Source organism: Pagrus major, chromosome 10 (assembly GCF_040436345.1).
Source record: "Pagrus major chromosome 10, Pma_NU_1.0".
NCBI classification, from domain to species: domain Eukaryota; kingdom Metazoa; phylum Chordata; class Actinopteri; order Spariformes; family Sparidae; genus Pagrus; species Pagrus major.
The window spans coordinates 11415775-11433147 of NC_133224.1; the positions used below are offsets into that span (position 1 = coordinate 11415775).

At 40.5% G+C, this 17373-nt stretch overlaps 1 protein-coding gene across 2 annotated transcripts in view; it reads left to right on the plus strand.

Moving 5' to 3' along the window:
* Positions 1–17373, plus strand: part of pcxb (pyruvate carboxylase b) — a 307003-nt gene that overhangs the window by 274268 nt on the left and 15362 nt on the right. For both annotated transcript variants that reach the window (XM_073474925.1, XM_073474926.1), the window contains exons 22-24: positions 10778–10957; positions 15277–15451; positions 16704–16777. In XM_073474925.1, coding sequence (XP_073331026.1) covers positions 10778–10957; positions 15277–15451; positions 16704–16777 — 429 coding nt within the window. The remainder of the gene's footprint in view (positions 1–10777; positions 10958–15276; positions 15452–16703; positions 16778–17373) is intronic.

Genomic DNA, 17373 nt, shown 5'->3' on the forward strand with positions numbered 1-17373 from the left:
TCTCATTTCATTGTGTGTGCTTTACACACACTCATTCCCCAGCCATCTTTCTTATTTTGCTCTCTCGTCGTAGACATGCTCCCATGGATTCCCCATTACTTTACCGCCTCCTCCTCCTCCTCCTCTTTTTCTTTTTTTTTTTATTCTCTATGTGTCTCTTTCTTCCAATTTTCCTTCCCGGGTCCCCGCTCCCTTATTTTCTTCCCCCCTCTCTCTGTTTTCCTCATCAATTCCTCTCCCTCGACCTCCCTTACCCTCTCCCCATACTCTCTATCAATTCAATTAAGAATCGGTGGGCTTCACTGCGCAAGCCAATGTTGGCTTAATGTGCCTGCAGGTCCTGCTATGCCCTCCGTTGTATCCTGTTAGCTTGACAATGGCAGCATCTCTCCCGCTGTTGGCTTGTCGATAAGGGAGAAGGAGTGTGCTAGTCAGATATAGATATAAAGTCGACACACAGCACTGACAGTAAGCAGAGCAACAGAGGTATATGCATCGACCATGCTCTCCCACACAAACATAAGCATCCACGGCTCTGCACAAGCCTTATCTTTGAAGCTCAGAGCTGTGGGTGAAGGATTGGGCTTGTCAGACGACTTCATTTCAAGACCACTTTACACCAAATGCATTAAAAATGAGGATATTTACAGGACTGTTTGTATCAAATACACCGCCCCTCCCCAGCACAAAAAAGACAAACAACTCTAATTATGACTTTAAAAAAAAAGTTGAATCATCATCAAAGCATTAGCATAAAACCCATTAGCATTAACGTGATTGCTTACTTTTCTAAGCCCATTAATTCTCATTACGTGTCTTTTTAGGGGTGCCATGTCCTGACTTGCAAAATCAAGATATTATATTACAGGATTTGTCTGAACTGACAGAGCTGCTTGATTATAAATGAAGGAGCAGCCCGGGCTCATTGGCTCTCATTTAATTCCAATCGACATCAAAAGCTACTCAGGAGACCAGGCGACTTGTCAAAATGTATTTCATAAAATGCTCATAAGCCTAACTGTTTTATCGTTTAATATTAATTCCAGATGCGCAGCTGAGGGTATTCATTACATTGCTGGCTGAGCACCCAGTGCAAATTCACCAAATCTGCCAGCGTCCATGGACTTTATTCACAACTAAAAATGAGCTCTGTTCAGCAAAAAATGAGGACTTATAAAATGATCATCAGTCTGGAGAATCATCCTCAGCATTAATACTGATTTGATTAGTCCACTGAGAAAGTTTGAGGTCAGGTTGTGCTGTCGCTCGGGGATATGATTAGTGACAAGGACCTCTGACTGAGGGCATATATTGATCTGAGTGTGGGCTGTTTGGGAATTGAATTAATCACAGGTCAGGGTGTACTGTCTGTGTGCACAGGCCAGTTAAACGTTTGTATATCTCAAAAGAGAATTCAATTTAGGAGTTTCAGAATATTGTAGGATACAAGTACTGTCAGGACAATGCCTTCTCTTTTCATGATTAATTGTTGAGTCTATGGAATGGAAAAACATCACAACTGTCCAGTATACAAAATTATGTCTTCAAATTGCTTCTTTTGTCCAACCGACAGTCCAAAACCTCTTCATTTACTATCGGTCATTTCATTGCAAATCACCTTGGCCCGACCTGGTTCATGTCATGTTTTTTCTTGAAGAAATTCTGTAGCTTCATTTCAAAAACTTTCTCAGTTATGAATTGTTGAAGTTTGGCCCTCATCATTTTTGTGATTCTTTGTATATGTATTCTCAGCCTCACCAATTGCTTACTCTTCACTGGATTGGGTTGAAATTTTTACCGAACATCCAAGAACCCTAAGGATGATATAGTTTTATCACATCTAGAAGTTATTTGGTCCTGGATAAAATACTTAGTGCCACAGATCCTTTCCTAATACAGCTCTGGAGCTGAAAACCCACTCTTCAAAAAAGATATTTAGATTTAACAAAAAAGTATCATTTGTATTTCCTTGAAACCTTTTAATGTGAAAGAGTTTCACATTTCATTTCATTTAATTTCACATTTCATTCATTGAAGACATATAAAGAAAATAAAGATGTTATATTACTCAATCATCATTTAATAATTGAGAGCAATTTTTTTGTATTTTTCACTGGATGTTATATTGAATTAGTTGGTTTTACTTCACAGGTAGATATTTGTACTGTGTTGACTTCAAGTTTTTTTTTTATCTTTGTGTGATACCTATTGAGCCTGTTTTTCATTGGGTTCAGGTGATGGCTTAGTTAGTTAGTTGTCTTGTCCCGTGTGTGGACAAAAAAGCAGCAGAACCTGGAAGCAAATGTTTGACATTTTATCTTGAACAATTACTAATATAATTATTTGATTATCAAAATAGTTGGAAACTAATTTTCTATCGATTGACTAATGAATTAATAGACTAATTGTTGTACAGAGCACCTGACTTAAAGGGTAACTCGACCTAAGTTGGACAATAAAGTGTGTTTACAGGTCTTGGGGAGCACTTCTGCAAATATGAAAAAGTGATCCAGAGATGTAACTCAGTAGCTAGGTTGCATTATGGGTAATGTAGGCTCCAGGTTTTGAAAAGCAGTCCAACAGCATAGAATAGTACTCCTATAACACTCTGAACTCACAATGGACAGTTTGAAAACAAATAAAAATCAATACAGTGGACCCAGAGATATCACTTTATTTACTGCATGCATTCTTCTTCCATTTCAAAACCTGGTGCCTACATTACCCATAATGCAATTGGCCACTGATTGACATCGCTGGAAGTAACTTATCAGATTACATGCAGCTTCTTCCGGAGCCATTAAAAGCTTTATACTACTTTTTTTCCACCTACGCAGTAGCACTCCCCAAGACCTGTAAACACACTGATGTGTTAAACGTGTGGAGTTGCCCTTTAATTTTGCAGCGGTCAAGATGGTCGTATTTCGAAGAAGATTCCTCCTCCTTTGTGACGTATTTGAAAATTTAAACTGAAGCTACTATTCAAAGTTACTGTGGATCACATCTGCACGTGCTAGCTTAATCTAATTAGATTTTCTGTGTTATATAATTCAATATTGTCTGACTTTTTTGCTTCTTAAATATTGTATTACATTATACCGGGCTTGTGTTGTATTTATTTCCCGTCAGTGATCTCTATTTAAAATAGATGAGTGTTGTGAAATGCTGTGCTGTTCACTGGAGAAGTGAATGCTAAATTGGAGACAAGAACATTGAAAAGTCTGTCTGAAGGAAAACAGCCAAAACAACTTATGCAGCTGAGTGCTGAGATACTGTAGAGCACACTGGGATAGTAATGTTTTACCACTTTATACAAATGTTCTGTAACATATCTCAACTGCACACCTGCCTAACCCCCGATACAAACCCAAATTAAACAGTAATGGTACTAAAGCTACTTAGTATTTTTGCTTGAGGGCTTGATTTGCCGAAGCCACAGAAAAAAACTACAAAAACACACATGAACAGATGCCTACAGGCGCTGTTTTCATAATGTATTGTCTCATTATTGTAAGCATACAGTAAATGTGTATAACAATTTGCAAATAGACGGCACGAGAGCATGAAAATATATTCCTACTGCTGCATGTAACGATTAGTTTCACTATCGGTATTATCCTCATAATCTTAAGGTTTGTAAAATGTCAACAAATCGTGGAAAAGGTCCATCGCACATTCCTAAAGCCTGTGATGATATCTTTAAAGGAATAGTTCGACATTTGGGTGAAACGTGCTTCTTCGCTTTCCTGCTGAGAGTTGGATGAGAAGATTGATGCTGCTCTCTTACTATATGTGTGAGTGGTATCGATCTTCTCATTTAACTCTTGGAAAGAAAATACATTATTATTCCCCAACAGGCTGCAATATTCCTTTTTAAATGTCTTGTTTTGTCTGAGCAACAGTCCAAAAAAGAAAAAATCAAAAGATATTGAATTCAGTGTCATAGAAGACCAAATAAACCGGGAAATATTCATATTTAAGAAGCAGCCAACGGAGATTTTTTAGCTTAAAAGCGACCACTTGAAAGTTGAATCGATATGAGAATTGTTGCCATTTCATTTTCTCTTGATTGACTAATTGGTTTCAGCTCCGTTTGTTTCCTCACAATAAAAGAATCCAATCTTTTGGAGGCAGTTTAGTTATAGAAAAAGTGCTGAAACTGTCAGCGATTTGCATACAGCTGGAAATGAAGTGTTCCAACCTAAACGCCTCCTTTCCTTTCTTCCTTCTTGTGTTCTCGCTCAGCATCTGTCGCAACATGAGCTTGTCAATATATGCATTTGTGTGTGTATATGCATTTGTGTCTTTCTTCTTTACCCAACTTAACACTGTCACTTTCCTTTTACGATTACAGGCACGTATTCACTCACCTCCACAGTCCTAAAACACTCACACAGTCAGTGTCTCTCACTCGGAGGTGGAGCACCTCCTTGTATTGCCTGTGGGGCTGCAGATGTCTATTGCTCTTGTCTGTTTGCCTCCGTCTCTCCTCCCCTCGGTTCATTTGTCCACCCCTTCCTTTCTTACCCATACTCTTCCCGTCGCTCTCTTCCGTCTCTCCCTCTCCGCGTTCAGTTCCTCTCATCTGCACCTTCCCTCTTTTCGATTAAACTTCTTTCATGTATCCCTAATCTTTCAATCGCTTTTCCATCTCTCCCCCCCTTCTGAGCCTCTCGTTATCACTCCTCTCTCCTGTCTCCCCCTTTCTTGACAGGTACCATTCTTCACTCTGCTCCTGGCTCTGCTGGCTAGCATTATAGAGTGAGTGTGTGTGTGTGTGTGTGCGTGCCTCCTTCTCTCTCACACACACACACTCACTGCTCTGGATGATATAATCCTTTTGCCCATTAGGGGAGTTCAGGTTTGGATAGAGTTGCATTTCAAAACGAATTCGACCAAAGTACACAGACACACACATAATCACTGACACACACGGACTCCAGGGTACCAGCTTTCTGTCGCCAGGAGTGTGGAGTCATGCAGGACCACTTAGTGAGAGCCGTACATTAGCCACAGTGAGAAAGATGGACAGACGGCAGAAGAAGAGGTGCATGGAGATCGTAGTACGAGTAGAAGGAGGCGGTCAAAGTGCAGAGCTGGAGGCTGGAGTGGGTCTTGTGTGTCAAGTGTGATAATATGAGCCTGCATGAGCAGCTACATAAGGTTACAGATGAGTTTAAGTGATGGTGAGAGAGACGTCGAAAGATCAGAGTGCTGCCACATGCTGAGGGGAATAAGCAAGATTACTGAATACAGAAAGACAAGGTGAATTATGTCATATCATATTAGTAAAGCAAAGACTTGAAATGAGGAATTCTGCTAATTAGCTCAGTTGCTTGAAGTCTTCTGGAAGCAGGATTCTTCAAAGATGATATATGCATTAATTTGTGATGAAATGCATTCGTGAAATAGATAATGACACTGGGGAGCTTAATGTTATTCAGATTCTGAAAAATGGTTTTGATTTTCTACAAAACTGTCATGTCCAGTATATATGATCAGAAATGATTTCAACAACTACTGGAAGGACTGCCGTGAAACTTGACTTAGATATCCACCGTGACCAGTGGACGATCTCATCTTGTGACGTCACTTATCCAGTCAGATATCTCTACAAGATGGGTTGGCACAAACATGTTGACTTTGGGGTCCGCCTGAGTTTTCTCTAGCACCACCATGGGGTCAAATTTTCAGGTTGTCCAATATTTGGGTGTAATGTAACTAAAACAAGCTCTGCCTTTACCAGCTGTAACATTAAAGTGAAGAACCATTTAAAGCAATACTATGTAGGAATTGCCCATTTGTGCAATTTGGCGCCCCCACAGTTTCCAAGTGCAACACCACTGTTGTAAATACAAATTCCAGGTTTCCCTAACAATATTATCAGATGTAAGGACGGATGAGCTAACAAGCTAGCAGCAGCTACAGTTAGCAGCAGTTAGTGGTAATTTTTAGCAGCAAGTAAAGCTATCTGTCCATCAAGTAACTCCAGAAATCAGAGAGTTGAGGCAGAGCAGCTGAGGACATCAGAGGCAAAACTAGAGTACTAAGTAAAATATCTGACTACTACCACTGCTGCTCAAATTTTGTAAAAACATGTAGGACCTCTTCTTTTAACAGCCCGACGAAGCTGCTATGGCTGTGGACTATTTGTCTGCAATCAGTTGTAGAATGCAGTCAACATTAGCAGACTTGAGATGAAATAACGACTTTCCTTCTCTAGTGGGATTGGGTTTTGTTCAGATGTTCAAGAAGCAGATTACCTGCATCACTCCAACTGATGAAAACACAGCAAATAAGGATGTTGTTTTTCTGCCGTTCCAAAAATTACAAGCATTGCTGTTGTAGAGAGAAAAGGCAACTGCATGGAACATTTAAAAAGCTAAACTTCCCCTTCAAAATGTAACTATCATTAACGGTGTGTTCTGGGTTTTAAAGACAGAGACGTGAACTCCTGACATATAGACATTGTTTTATCAGACTGAGAGGGAATAGCAGTGGGGAGTGTGAGAATCTGAGCTTCACAGAGGAACTGAGGAAATCCAATTTTTCTAACCCTTGCCAGCCAGGATGTGATTTACCTCACTCCTCGTCTAAATATATAGAAAAGCTCACACATCATGTACAGCAAACACACGGTTTGAAATTAGATTTCCTTTTCCTGTGTATGTGTGAGGTGCCGAGAGAGAGCTGAAGGTGGGAGATTCATCAACTGGGATTGATAATGAGAGCAACACTCTTGATGTTACTGTGAATCAAGAAAAAAAAATTGATATTTGGCAGAGGGGACGGAGGGAAAGAGGGATGAGCACAGGAAGGAGGTGATTCATGAGGAAAGAGTAAAGACTTCTGGCTTTTAGAGTGAAGATAGAAGATTGGACCTAAGTGAGTTAGAGAGGGATGGAGTGAGAAGGATGGTTCATCAAGACGGATAATAAAGAGAAATCTTAACTTTGCTTTGAGAAAAATGGACTGTGGGGACCAAAAGACAGAGGAAACAATGATAAAAAAGAAAAGGAGATGGGCTGAAGGTGCATGAGGAATGCACAGTCATGCATCTTTCTTGTGTTTTCTATAGATTTCGAGAAAACTGAGCAGTGAGCTTTTGTTCCACAGCCATACCAAGCTAATGGCCTCTCCAGGGATTTCAACATCCCATTCAGGTCTCTTAAGCTTTTCTGTAAACAGTCATTCTCTTAAAGCAATGTATCATTATCGCCTCTATTCACAAACCCAATCAAAGTGAGCTTTAGGTGTTGCAGCAGGGAAGTGCATGCTTTTTTCAATCAGCAGGAAGTGTCCTTTTCTTGTATCTTGCTGGGAAGGCTACAATTTGCTTGCAAGGCTCCTTTGAAAATTTGCCAAGTGGTTGGGGACTTTAACAGGCATCCTGGGCTGCGTTTAAAAGATATAGCTTGTCACTGGGAGATTAATTGCAGTGACACATTTTTTCAAATAATTTGTGCCACAACAAGCAGAATATACGGCCCTGATCCGTTTCATGAGTGTCCAAATGGAGTTCCACGAGTGAAAGTCTTTTTCTTCATAGATGACATGGCGTGACTGACAGTTTGGGTTGGATTACTTTCAGTCAGATCTTCAGACTTTCATTGTCTTGTAATGTCATTCTGAATACCAAGTAAATATTCTGTCTCGCCAGCAAACACATCAAAATTAAACAACCGTTTATAATTTTGCTCATCTGCACATTGGAAATTACCACCATTTAATCATCATAGTACAGCACAAAAGAAAATGTGACTCACTCCACTTTATGCTTTAAACTCTTCCAAATCACACAGCTCACACAATCTGTTTATCTCCATAATATTGTCCAATCTGCCAACTTTAATAACCAGAGGAATAACACCAGTTCTTAACTATGCCCCGCAAGATCTTTGGCTGCTCAATGAATGAGATGGAAAATATGATTTAGGGTCCAAATTTTGATATTAGTATGTGCTTTGATAAGATTATTTTAAACCGTTTCACCATGAACCTGAATAAAAGATTAATTTTATATGAGTTAACATTACAAGACAAAACAATGTCCCAAGGATTTCCTGGAAATCGGTACTGCTGATTGAATTATTCTGGTGAATTAAAGTAAAAATGTATTGAATTGACTACAGATTCATAACAGAAGGCCTGAACTACCAAATAAGCATGGAGTTTGAAAAAGATGTGGGCATTTTCAGGGAGGGTGGTTCTTACAAAAGGCTTAATCAAGTTGCATTAGATTAAGTGTAAGACCAACTGTTGGTACAAGTGGTACAAGCTCCCACTTTTACACCGACTGATTAGCATGTACAAACAACACAGGTAAACCTGCTAAAAAATAGGCAATTAACTCCTTTCACATTGCCAGTGGACGAGTTTGCTTTCCTTTTTTTTCCCCCTCTTGTGTGTCCCGTGCGTCATCATGGACGCGCAGGGAAAACAAGAAACAATAGAAAGCAGCAGATCATAAACCACATCAGACTGCATCCAAAAGACTGGTTTTAATAAGTCTTAATCAATAATATTCTGAATTAGAAACATTTTTACTGAGCTTGATGATGGAAGTTGCTTAGGAGTGAAACAACAAAAAAAGTAGTTACCGAATGTAACCCCAGTTCTATGAGTATGCGTGTAGCCCTCTAACAGGCAATGTTGCAATCAGCAAAATGACAAGAATGCCTCCCATTGTTTATCTGCCATCCCTATCCATCGCCCCTCCATCACTAATAGAAGAACAGCTATACCCAGACGTCATCCTATCTGAACCAGAACCTATAACTGATAAATTATTCACAATTATTTCACTTTGACAGAGCGTTTGTATTTCAATAGGCGCACCTTTTCTAGCCATTATGGCACTCACGGCCCAAAAAACTCACAGACCGAGTACATGCATAGTAAATTATCTCAAGTGACGCTACTCAGCCAATCAAATCTCTGAATTTGGTTAAGAGTTGTGATTCAAGTTCGGGCTACTGAGTACAATACTTACATACTGCAGTGCTCTTAGGCTCAGAGTAGCTGCAGCATGCTTCACTGGTACTCTAATGATAAAAGACAATCATATGCTAAATATAGAAAATGCCTTAGTACATAGTTTATCTCGAAGTGTAGCATTTTACCCATTAACACTGATGTGTTGGTGCTGATGGCATTTCCTATCTACAACAGGTTAAAATGAGGAAGCTGGTAGTTCTGTCATCTCTAGAGACCAAAGGCACTTACACAAACACACACACACACACGTTGCACTGTGCTTGTTCAAAGACTAAAGGGATCTCAGGAGCTCAGCTAGCCTCACAGGCGCTCAGCCCCCAGGAGAGTTGTGGTAGTCCCAGAGCAGCATTTGTGTATGAGCACATATGTGTGCGCTTCATGTCTGACTCAGGATAATTTGGCATCGCATCTTAGAAATAGGTGTCATGTTCTTTGCTGGGGAATTCTTTGGGGAATGTCAATTTGATCTAGAATTGTTCACCCAGTCGCTTTTTTCTCTCTCTCTGTCATCTGATATCAGCAAAGAGCACTAATTGCCACCAAAATAGGCATCGTGTAGAGCCTGGGCCCACTCTTTGTTCTCCCTGGTTCTTCAGCTGTCCATGCTGAACTTTATAGCTCCTTTAAACGTGGGTCAAAGACAGGAAAATGAGCCTCTGCTGGTGGATCCAAAATGTGAGACTAGGTTCCAAGATGAGACTGGATGTTTCTGTTGTCTGTTCCCTCCAATGACCCTTTGACCTTCTTTCTCATTTTATAGTAAAATCTAAACAATTTGAGTACAAACAGGAAAGTTACCCAAAGGAAGTTTTCAGTTTGTTTTTGTTGTTTCACATGAATTGACCTCTTTTTTTTCTTAATGGCCCAAGTACCAAATGGAAGTGAACAGGAAGCCTTAAATCTGTGTCTCCATTCATTACAAAAGAAGAGTAATGAGTGCAATTGATATTTGCATCAGTGTCCTGTTTGCAGTCAAAAAAAGACTCCACTTATCACCATTATGCTAATAGTGACGGCTATTACCATAATGATATGCCATTATAAATAATGAAAGAATGAATACATGTGATTTTAATGAATATTTTCCTCACTCCGTCTTCTTTTCTCTTCATTTCCAGGTTCAGTCTGTTTTCACAGAGAAGACCTGTGTGGTTTACTTCGCGGCTGCCAAATCAAATGATTAAAGAGATTTTATAGATGTAAACATCTTTTCATTTCTCATCCGGCTCTCCCGGCCCTCTCTTCTCTCCGGGTCACTCAGTGCTTAATCTTCATAGACAGCATCTTCATTAAAACAAAGACTCCGTCACCACTTTTCTCTTTTGGTGAAATTACTGTGGACGTGTAGTCCTACCTGACAGGAAGCCACACAGCATGGCTTCACAGAGAAAAATGGTGCAGCCTGAAAGACAGATGCTGTGACTTCTAGCTTTTGGACTAAACCTAAAAGCAAGATTACAACACGAAAGTGTAATATTATCCTGAATAGATTCTCTGCACGCGGTTTTCTGATGTTTTTCAGATTAAAATGCCAGCGGTCACGCACCACAGAGAAATAATAGCACCTCTCCTCATCTTAGGCAAACTGAGATATCATCTGCGTGCAGAAGCTGTAGTCTCATATATCGTGCTCAGTCTGTGGTGAAATATGAATACCTCAGGGGGCTCAACTGAGCCCATATTAGCTCCTCTCCTCATCCTCCTCTTCCTAAACAAAAGAAGGGATTTAGGCAGTCACGCATAAGTTTTGTACTCACACTTGTGTCGTTCTCTCTCTCAGGTGACTCCATCCTCTAAGATCGTGGGTGACCTGGCACAGTTCATGGTGCAGAACAACCTGACCAGGGCAGAAGTGGAGGAGAGGGCAGATGAGCTGTCCTTCCCCCTGTCTGTGGTCGAGTTCCTGCAGGGATACATCGGGATACCACACGGAGGATTCCCCGAGCCCTTCAGATCTAGGGTACACACAAACACATTCCATGTCTTTCTCTCCTCAGATGAATTTCTGTTCATTTTCATTCATGTTTTCATGAACATGAATTTAAATTTCAAAAGGCAATTTAGAACCACTTAAGATTAGTGAAACACCTACATCTACCAAGGTAAATGCAGTCACAACAAAAAGCAACTCTTAAACATTTAAGTAGTCATTTAAAGGTCCCACATTGTGGAAAGTGAGATTTTCAAAGCCGGAGTGCTGTATAAATATTGTGAAAGTTTCTGCTTTTAAAGCACTCAGCTTATATTCAGAAACGGTTTCTTCAAATGAGCTGTCAGGACTTCCGTAACATTGTGATGCTAACTATACATATAACTATACAGTCACTAGCCTGAGCCATGCCCCAGCATGGCCATGGTTGCCAAAAGACTGGCAGAGCTGATGCAGAAACATTGTGGGCAGTGCTTGCTCAGGCCTGTGAAAGCTGACCAATCAGAGCAGACTGGGCTTTTCAGGAGGGGGGTCTTAAAGAGGCATTAAAACAGAAAGGTCAGAGTAAATAGAGGTGCTGCAGCAGTAAGCAAAGAATAATCTGTATGTTAAAGTGTATTTACAGTATGTAAACATTTCCTAGTAGACAAAATTATGAACCTTAAAATGAGAATCTGTGACCTTTTTAAAAACACGTGTGTGCGCACAAAAAAATTCTGTCACATGCTTGGTTACATGCGACAGTTCCAGGCGGTGATATTGCTCTGTCCTCTCGTCTCCTCTTTGTTTGTTTCCCTCTGTCTGCCTCTCTTGTCTCCCCTCTTCACAACTGCAAACACCCAAGCAGAGACTCTCATCTGCATCAGGAGCCAAGTTCCTAGTCTCCTTGGGAGAGTCGCATGAGCGCGCACACGAATGAAGGCAAATTTGTCACATTCTCCAAGAAACCTGCTGACATATTGTCGCACTTGACATTTCCTAAAAAAGTCATACTGCATTTTTTCCCCTTTAGGAATGAGAAAATAGTTTTTCCCCTCGAACATCCACAGTTGTTGAGCATTTCATTAGGTGTTGTCAATGAGCTTGCTGGTGCCTAAAATGTGAAAAGTGTGGTGTGAGACCCTGTTTGCACGCATGTCAAAATGTGTGACTGAGGATTTAGCAGTTTGTGTGCATTCATGCAGATACAGAGCATTTGTGAATGTTTGTAGAGCCTGAGATACTTGAGGAGAAGCTAGAGGATAATTAGAATACAATTAATCTGCCATTAACTGGCCCCTTTTTTTGATGAACAGCCTTGAATTTATCTTATGGCCATATCTGTTTTTAGCTTTACTCATTCCATCACTCAATTTGTTAGCTTACTTGTGTATTCATCTGTTTCTGCAGCATCTTTCCTCCTCTTTGTTTACCTCCCGTCGTCCTGTCACCGTTATCATCAAGCTGTCCTTTCTCCCCCGTCTTCTCAAACTGGCATACAGTCGGGAGATTATATGATCAAATATTTGTCATTTAGCTTCCCAGGCAGTCCCGCCCTTGACAATCACTCATTATTCAGTTTTGACATACACTATGGCACCCTGTGCTTGCTACCTCTCTATTAGTGTCTCTCAATCTTACCCATGTTTCACAAAAATGTCGAGAGAACAAAGATGGAGGAAAGTTTCTGTATGCATTCAGGTTTCCTTTTTTTGTTTATTTATTTTCAGTCAGCGCTGGAATACGTAATGCTGAGAGAGGCTTCTGCAGCATGCATACATGCAGAAGTTCAAATTTTTCACCATTGAACTTTTTCCGCCGCCACCTTTTCTGTATTGTAGAGGAGGAATAGTTGCATTCCAACTCGTTTCAATGAGGTTCAGCCAGCTATTCGTTAAGCACAGAAAAAATGCACTGGAGTTGAAGCATGCATGACATTGCGCTAAGCAAATCCTTAGCACACATGTAGAACTGCTGCCGACTTCTCATCTCAGCCAGTGCACAAGAGACAATCCACCCTTGATATTTAATTCACAAACACAGAGAGGCTTTTTCCCCGTCAGCTTACTGAAGAACTCATTCTCTCCACCCCCTCGATTCAGTTAAATTCACAGTTCAGCTTCAACACAAATCATCTTTGCCTTCCTTTTACAATGTTTTCATTCTGGGGCTTGTTGTGTGTGTGCGCTTGTGTTTACATGCAAGTCACTCACTGACTATCTCAGAGCACTTTTGGAGTATAAATCAAAATAATTGGTGTCAGACTTATGTTAGTTAGATAAGAAGAAAGTAAAACATTATTTATTAAATAATGTTCCTAAAACAGAGCAGTGCTTGTCGTCTGAGCCATCATTTACTTCACTGAATCTGTTCAACTTACTCTTGTTTGTGTTTGTATGTAGCTATTATACAAGTTCTTTTGTGATTAGCTTATAAGTTAGCAATTGTCTTGTGAGGATTTGCATGCAAGTACAGACACCCCATTACACTGCTGCATGAAAACATAGCTGCATCCCTATGTGCTATAGCTGAAGGTTGTTTTTGCATGCTAGCAGCATGGAGGAAGTAATGTTTCTTTAATGGAGCTTCGGCGGCATTAATTAGTTAGCAAGCAGTCATTCCAGCATTATATCACACGCTCTAATGCAAGTTCTTTGCATGCACAGGGGAAAATTTTTTGAAGCACAGAGTGGTAATTGAGGCGTTTCCTCATTTTAGTTCTGTCACGCACAGTTCATTTGCAGAGTGGGTGGACAGAATGGACAAGGGAGGGGGAAGCAAGACAGACAGTAGGGCAAAGACGAGAATAAGAAGGAGGCCATCAGAAAGAAAGTGAAGTCAAGAAATGAGATTGTAAAATGCAGCGCATCCTTCAGCACCGCACTCGAAAAGAAGAGAAAAAAGCGGGGATAATAAAAAGAAAGAAGTGGGATGTGTGTTTTTGAGTGGTTTTAAGAGAAACGAGGAGAAAGAGCAAATAACCTTGAAGGAAGAGTTTGTCTTTAATGCAGAAACACACTGTCTCTCTCACACACACACAGTCACTATCTGTCTGTCGACACTTAAACAATCAAACAGTTTAGGTGTAGGACATCCTCAGAGAATACCATGTTAATGAGCAGGGACTCCAATGAGCCTTCCCGTCTTTTGAAGTGTCTTTCTCTCACATACACAAATGAGTCAGCTATCTTTGAACTGTTAGCTCTGTGACTAATAGCGTTGCACCGGGCCCCTTTTGTCTGGAGATTTCCGCAAGGCGCACACGTGCACTCACACGCACAAAGACTGGAGATGTGAAACACACACCCAGCAGAATATGGTTGTGCACATACACACATTTGCAAACATTATGTGGATATATGCACAGTGTTTAATGTGATGTGTAAATAAGTGAAGACACACGTAAAGATTACCAATACACTACTTAATATATTAGCTTAGGCGATGATTATTTTACATACACACAGACGTAGGCACAGATATCATTGCTATTAGCTTTTTCTGTTTGCATATTTCCAAGAAACATTTTCTGAAGCTCTGACTAAATAGGTTAATTGTATGGAGATTCCTGCAACCACCCCTCCCTCCCCCCGTTTCCTCTTTGCCTGTGTAAACTGTGTGTCATCCAGCGCTGAGCAAATCTGTGAAAAGCAAAACAAAACAGCGGCCTTCAGGCGAAAAGCCTGTGCCTTGACATAATCTCTTCTCCAGACATTATTAGTAGCTAAAGATCGATGGTCTCTACAAGTTGTGTCAGATCCCAACAACTGCGTGGGCAGGTAAAATGCCATATCATTAGTCTTATATCAGCCTTCACTTCCCGCAATTATCCTATTTCTTTCTTCTCTACTATCTCTAAGAAGGAGCAAGGATGTGTCACACATGCTGCAACACTGCAGTCACCTGTGATAGGCTGATGGAACCTGACTGGCGCGACAAGGAGAGTGGGAGAGAGGTGGAGGGAGCTTAAGTGGATATCACTGCAGATATTAACACAACAGCGGCGCTACTTAATGCAAATTTTAAAAAAATAACTCGCATCAAGTTTTATACTCTCGTCATCTCAAAACAACCTGCCGTGTTTCTCTATCTTCCTCCCCCTCCAAAAGTTTCTCAGTCACTTTGTTAGGCTGCAGCTTTTATCTCGATGTTTAGTTGTGAAGAACAACGTGAAGGTTTAACAGCACTTTGTGCTTCAGGGTCCCGTGGGGATATTACGATTGGGAAAACATTCACAAAGACACATGTATGACTTTGAACAAAACCTTTAAGTAATCTGTTTGTTTCCCCGTTCTCTCTCCTGCTGTGCACCCTCACGCCTTTTAACTTCTCTTCCCTTGTTTCCTCACTTCCTCCTCCTCTCATCCCAGGTGCTGAAGTCCCTTCCTCGTATCGAGGGTCGTCCGGGCGCCTCTCTGCCATCCATGGACTTTAAGGCCCTGGAGGAGGGGCTCCGAGCTGCACACAGTGATGAGATCACCCCCGAGGATGTGATGTCAGCAGCCATGTACCCCAAGGTGTTCCAGGAGTACAAGGAATTCACCTGTGAGTGGGCCGGCTTGACAATTGAATTTGGATAATTATCATGGACTAAAAATAGGAAGCAACAAATTGTATTATTTCAAATTTTAATTAAGCGCATTTGATTGAAGTGGATGGGTTATATTGAACAACACTGGGTTCAATGGCATTTAGTCTTGTTCTCTCATTCTCATTTGTGTTATTACTGGGGCTTGAAATTAGCAGCCAACCTTAAGTCAGGAACACTCATTATAAAGTTCAACCAACTGCTGGAAATGTTTTTTCTTGTTGTATTTGGCAGTTCAGATGTTTTACATATTGGAAAACAATCACAAGCTTCAGATTCAGGACGAGTGTAACTGAACCCCGGAGTGGTAACAACACTATCAACTGTCATTCAAATGGGGGAATTTACATAATACACAAATATGGTATAAAGGCCTCTTTTTTTAAGCAGGTGTTAGAAGTACATGCAGTCAGCAGCAGTGTGCGGCGGGAGAAGACTGGCGTTGGAGCTTTAATAGGATCCTTTTTAGAGGAGGCAAAATTTTCAAACTTGACATTCAGCTGCCTGGATGAACACAAGCTTAATTGTAGGTGTGCGGAGTCAGGCAATGTTTGAGAGAAGCTATAATTAGTGAAAAGTCGTTCCTCCGCTAACCTGGGAACCAGACGAATCTGTGAGCTCAAGTTTAATTTGCTCTGGCAGACATATCTGGCCCCCCTCCCCTAACCCTCCCATTCATGATATCTTGGAATGGCGAGGATGCCTAAACCAGTCAGAGGCAGAGAGGGGTTGGTCATTCCTTCACCATCACAGGAAACAAATTTTGGTCTGTGCACGTTAAAAACACCCCTTTGGAAATCGAAAATTGGTCTGATGATACCTTATTTTCCTTCACTAGTTCAGCTTAAGACTGAACACACCCCACAGACACACTTGATCTTAACCCTCAGTCTTTTCTAGCTCCATTTCCGATATAAAGTGTAAAGTGTCTTTGAGAGTTTTTAAAAGCGCTGTACAAATAAAATGTATTATTTATTATTATTATTATAAATACCCTAAACAAGCCCTCTTTTAAATTGGCGTCCCCCTTATTTCTCCTGGTCTTTCAGCAGTTGTGTCAAGCTTTGCTCATGCACTTTCATATACTATCCAGTGTGTATGAGGCTTAAGGAATCTTTAACCAACACCTACATATCATATATTTTGGTTCTTTGTGATTACTAAGGATTTAAATCATAACACAAAACATTTCGTTTTGTCTTTTTCCAGCTAACTTTGGTCCAGTGGACTGTCTCAGCACCAGGCTGTTCTTGGATGGACCCAAGATTGCGGAGGAGTTTGAGGTACACGACTATGTACTACACACCTTTTCACACTCTGAGGCCAAAATTTTAAAGGGGCATAGAAACCCTCATGCCTTAGATTGAAGGACATGGGTGTCTACCAGACAGGAAAAGTCTTATGAAAAGCTGTTGCATTCTGGGAAGTGTAGGATCCAGTGCTTTGGTGTTTAACCTACAGTAGATAAAGGAATAAACGTAGGGATATGTTGGCCTATGCAGCATATGTGTTTTTTGTAAGTTCTACTATTTCATGGAGCTTAATTGAGACTTAAAATGATTCAGACATCTATTGCAGAAAGAAACGCTGCTCTTTTGAAGAAACTGTTTAATTATACAAGCTGACAATCAGGATAAAGAGGTAATGTAATAATGGCTACAGTAAAAATTTACAGCTATTAACAGCTAGAAATTGTGTGATAACAGGTGTTATCATTAAATTATCTCACTAATACTATGATACATTAAATACTAAAAAGCATTACATTTCATTTAGCTCCTTAATAAATTCTGCGTCGATAACAGTTGCTCAAAGAACAGACATTATCAGCAGGAAATTATTTTTTCATCACTGCAGATGGCTGAGGTGTGATGCAGTT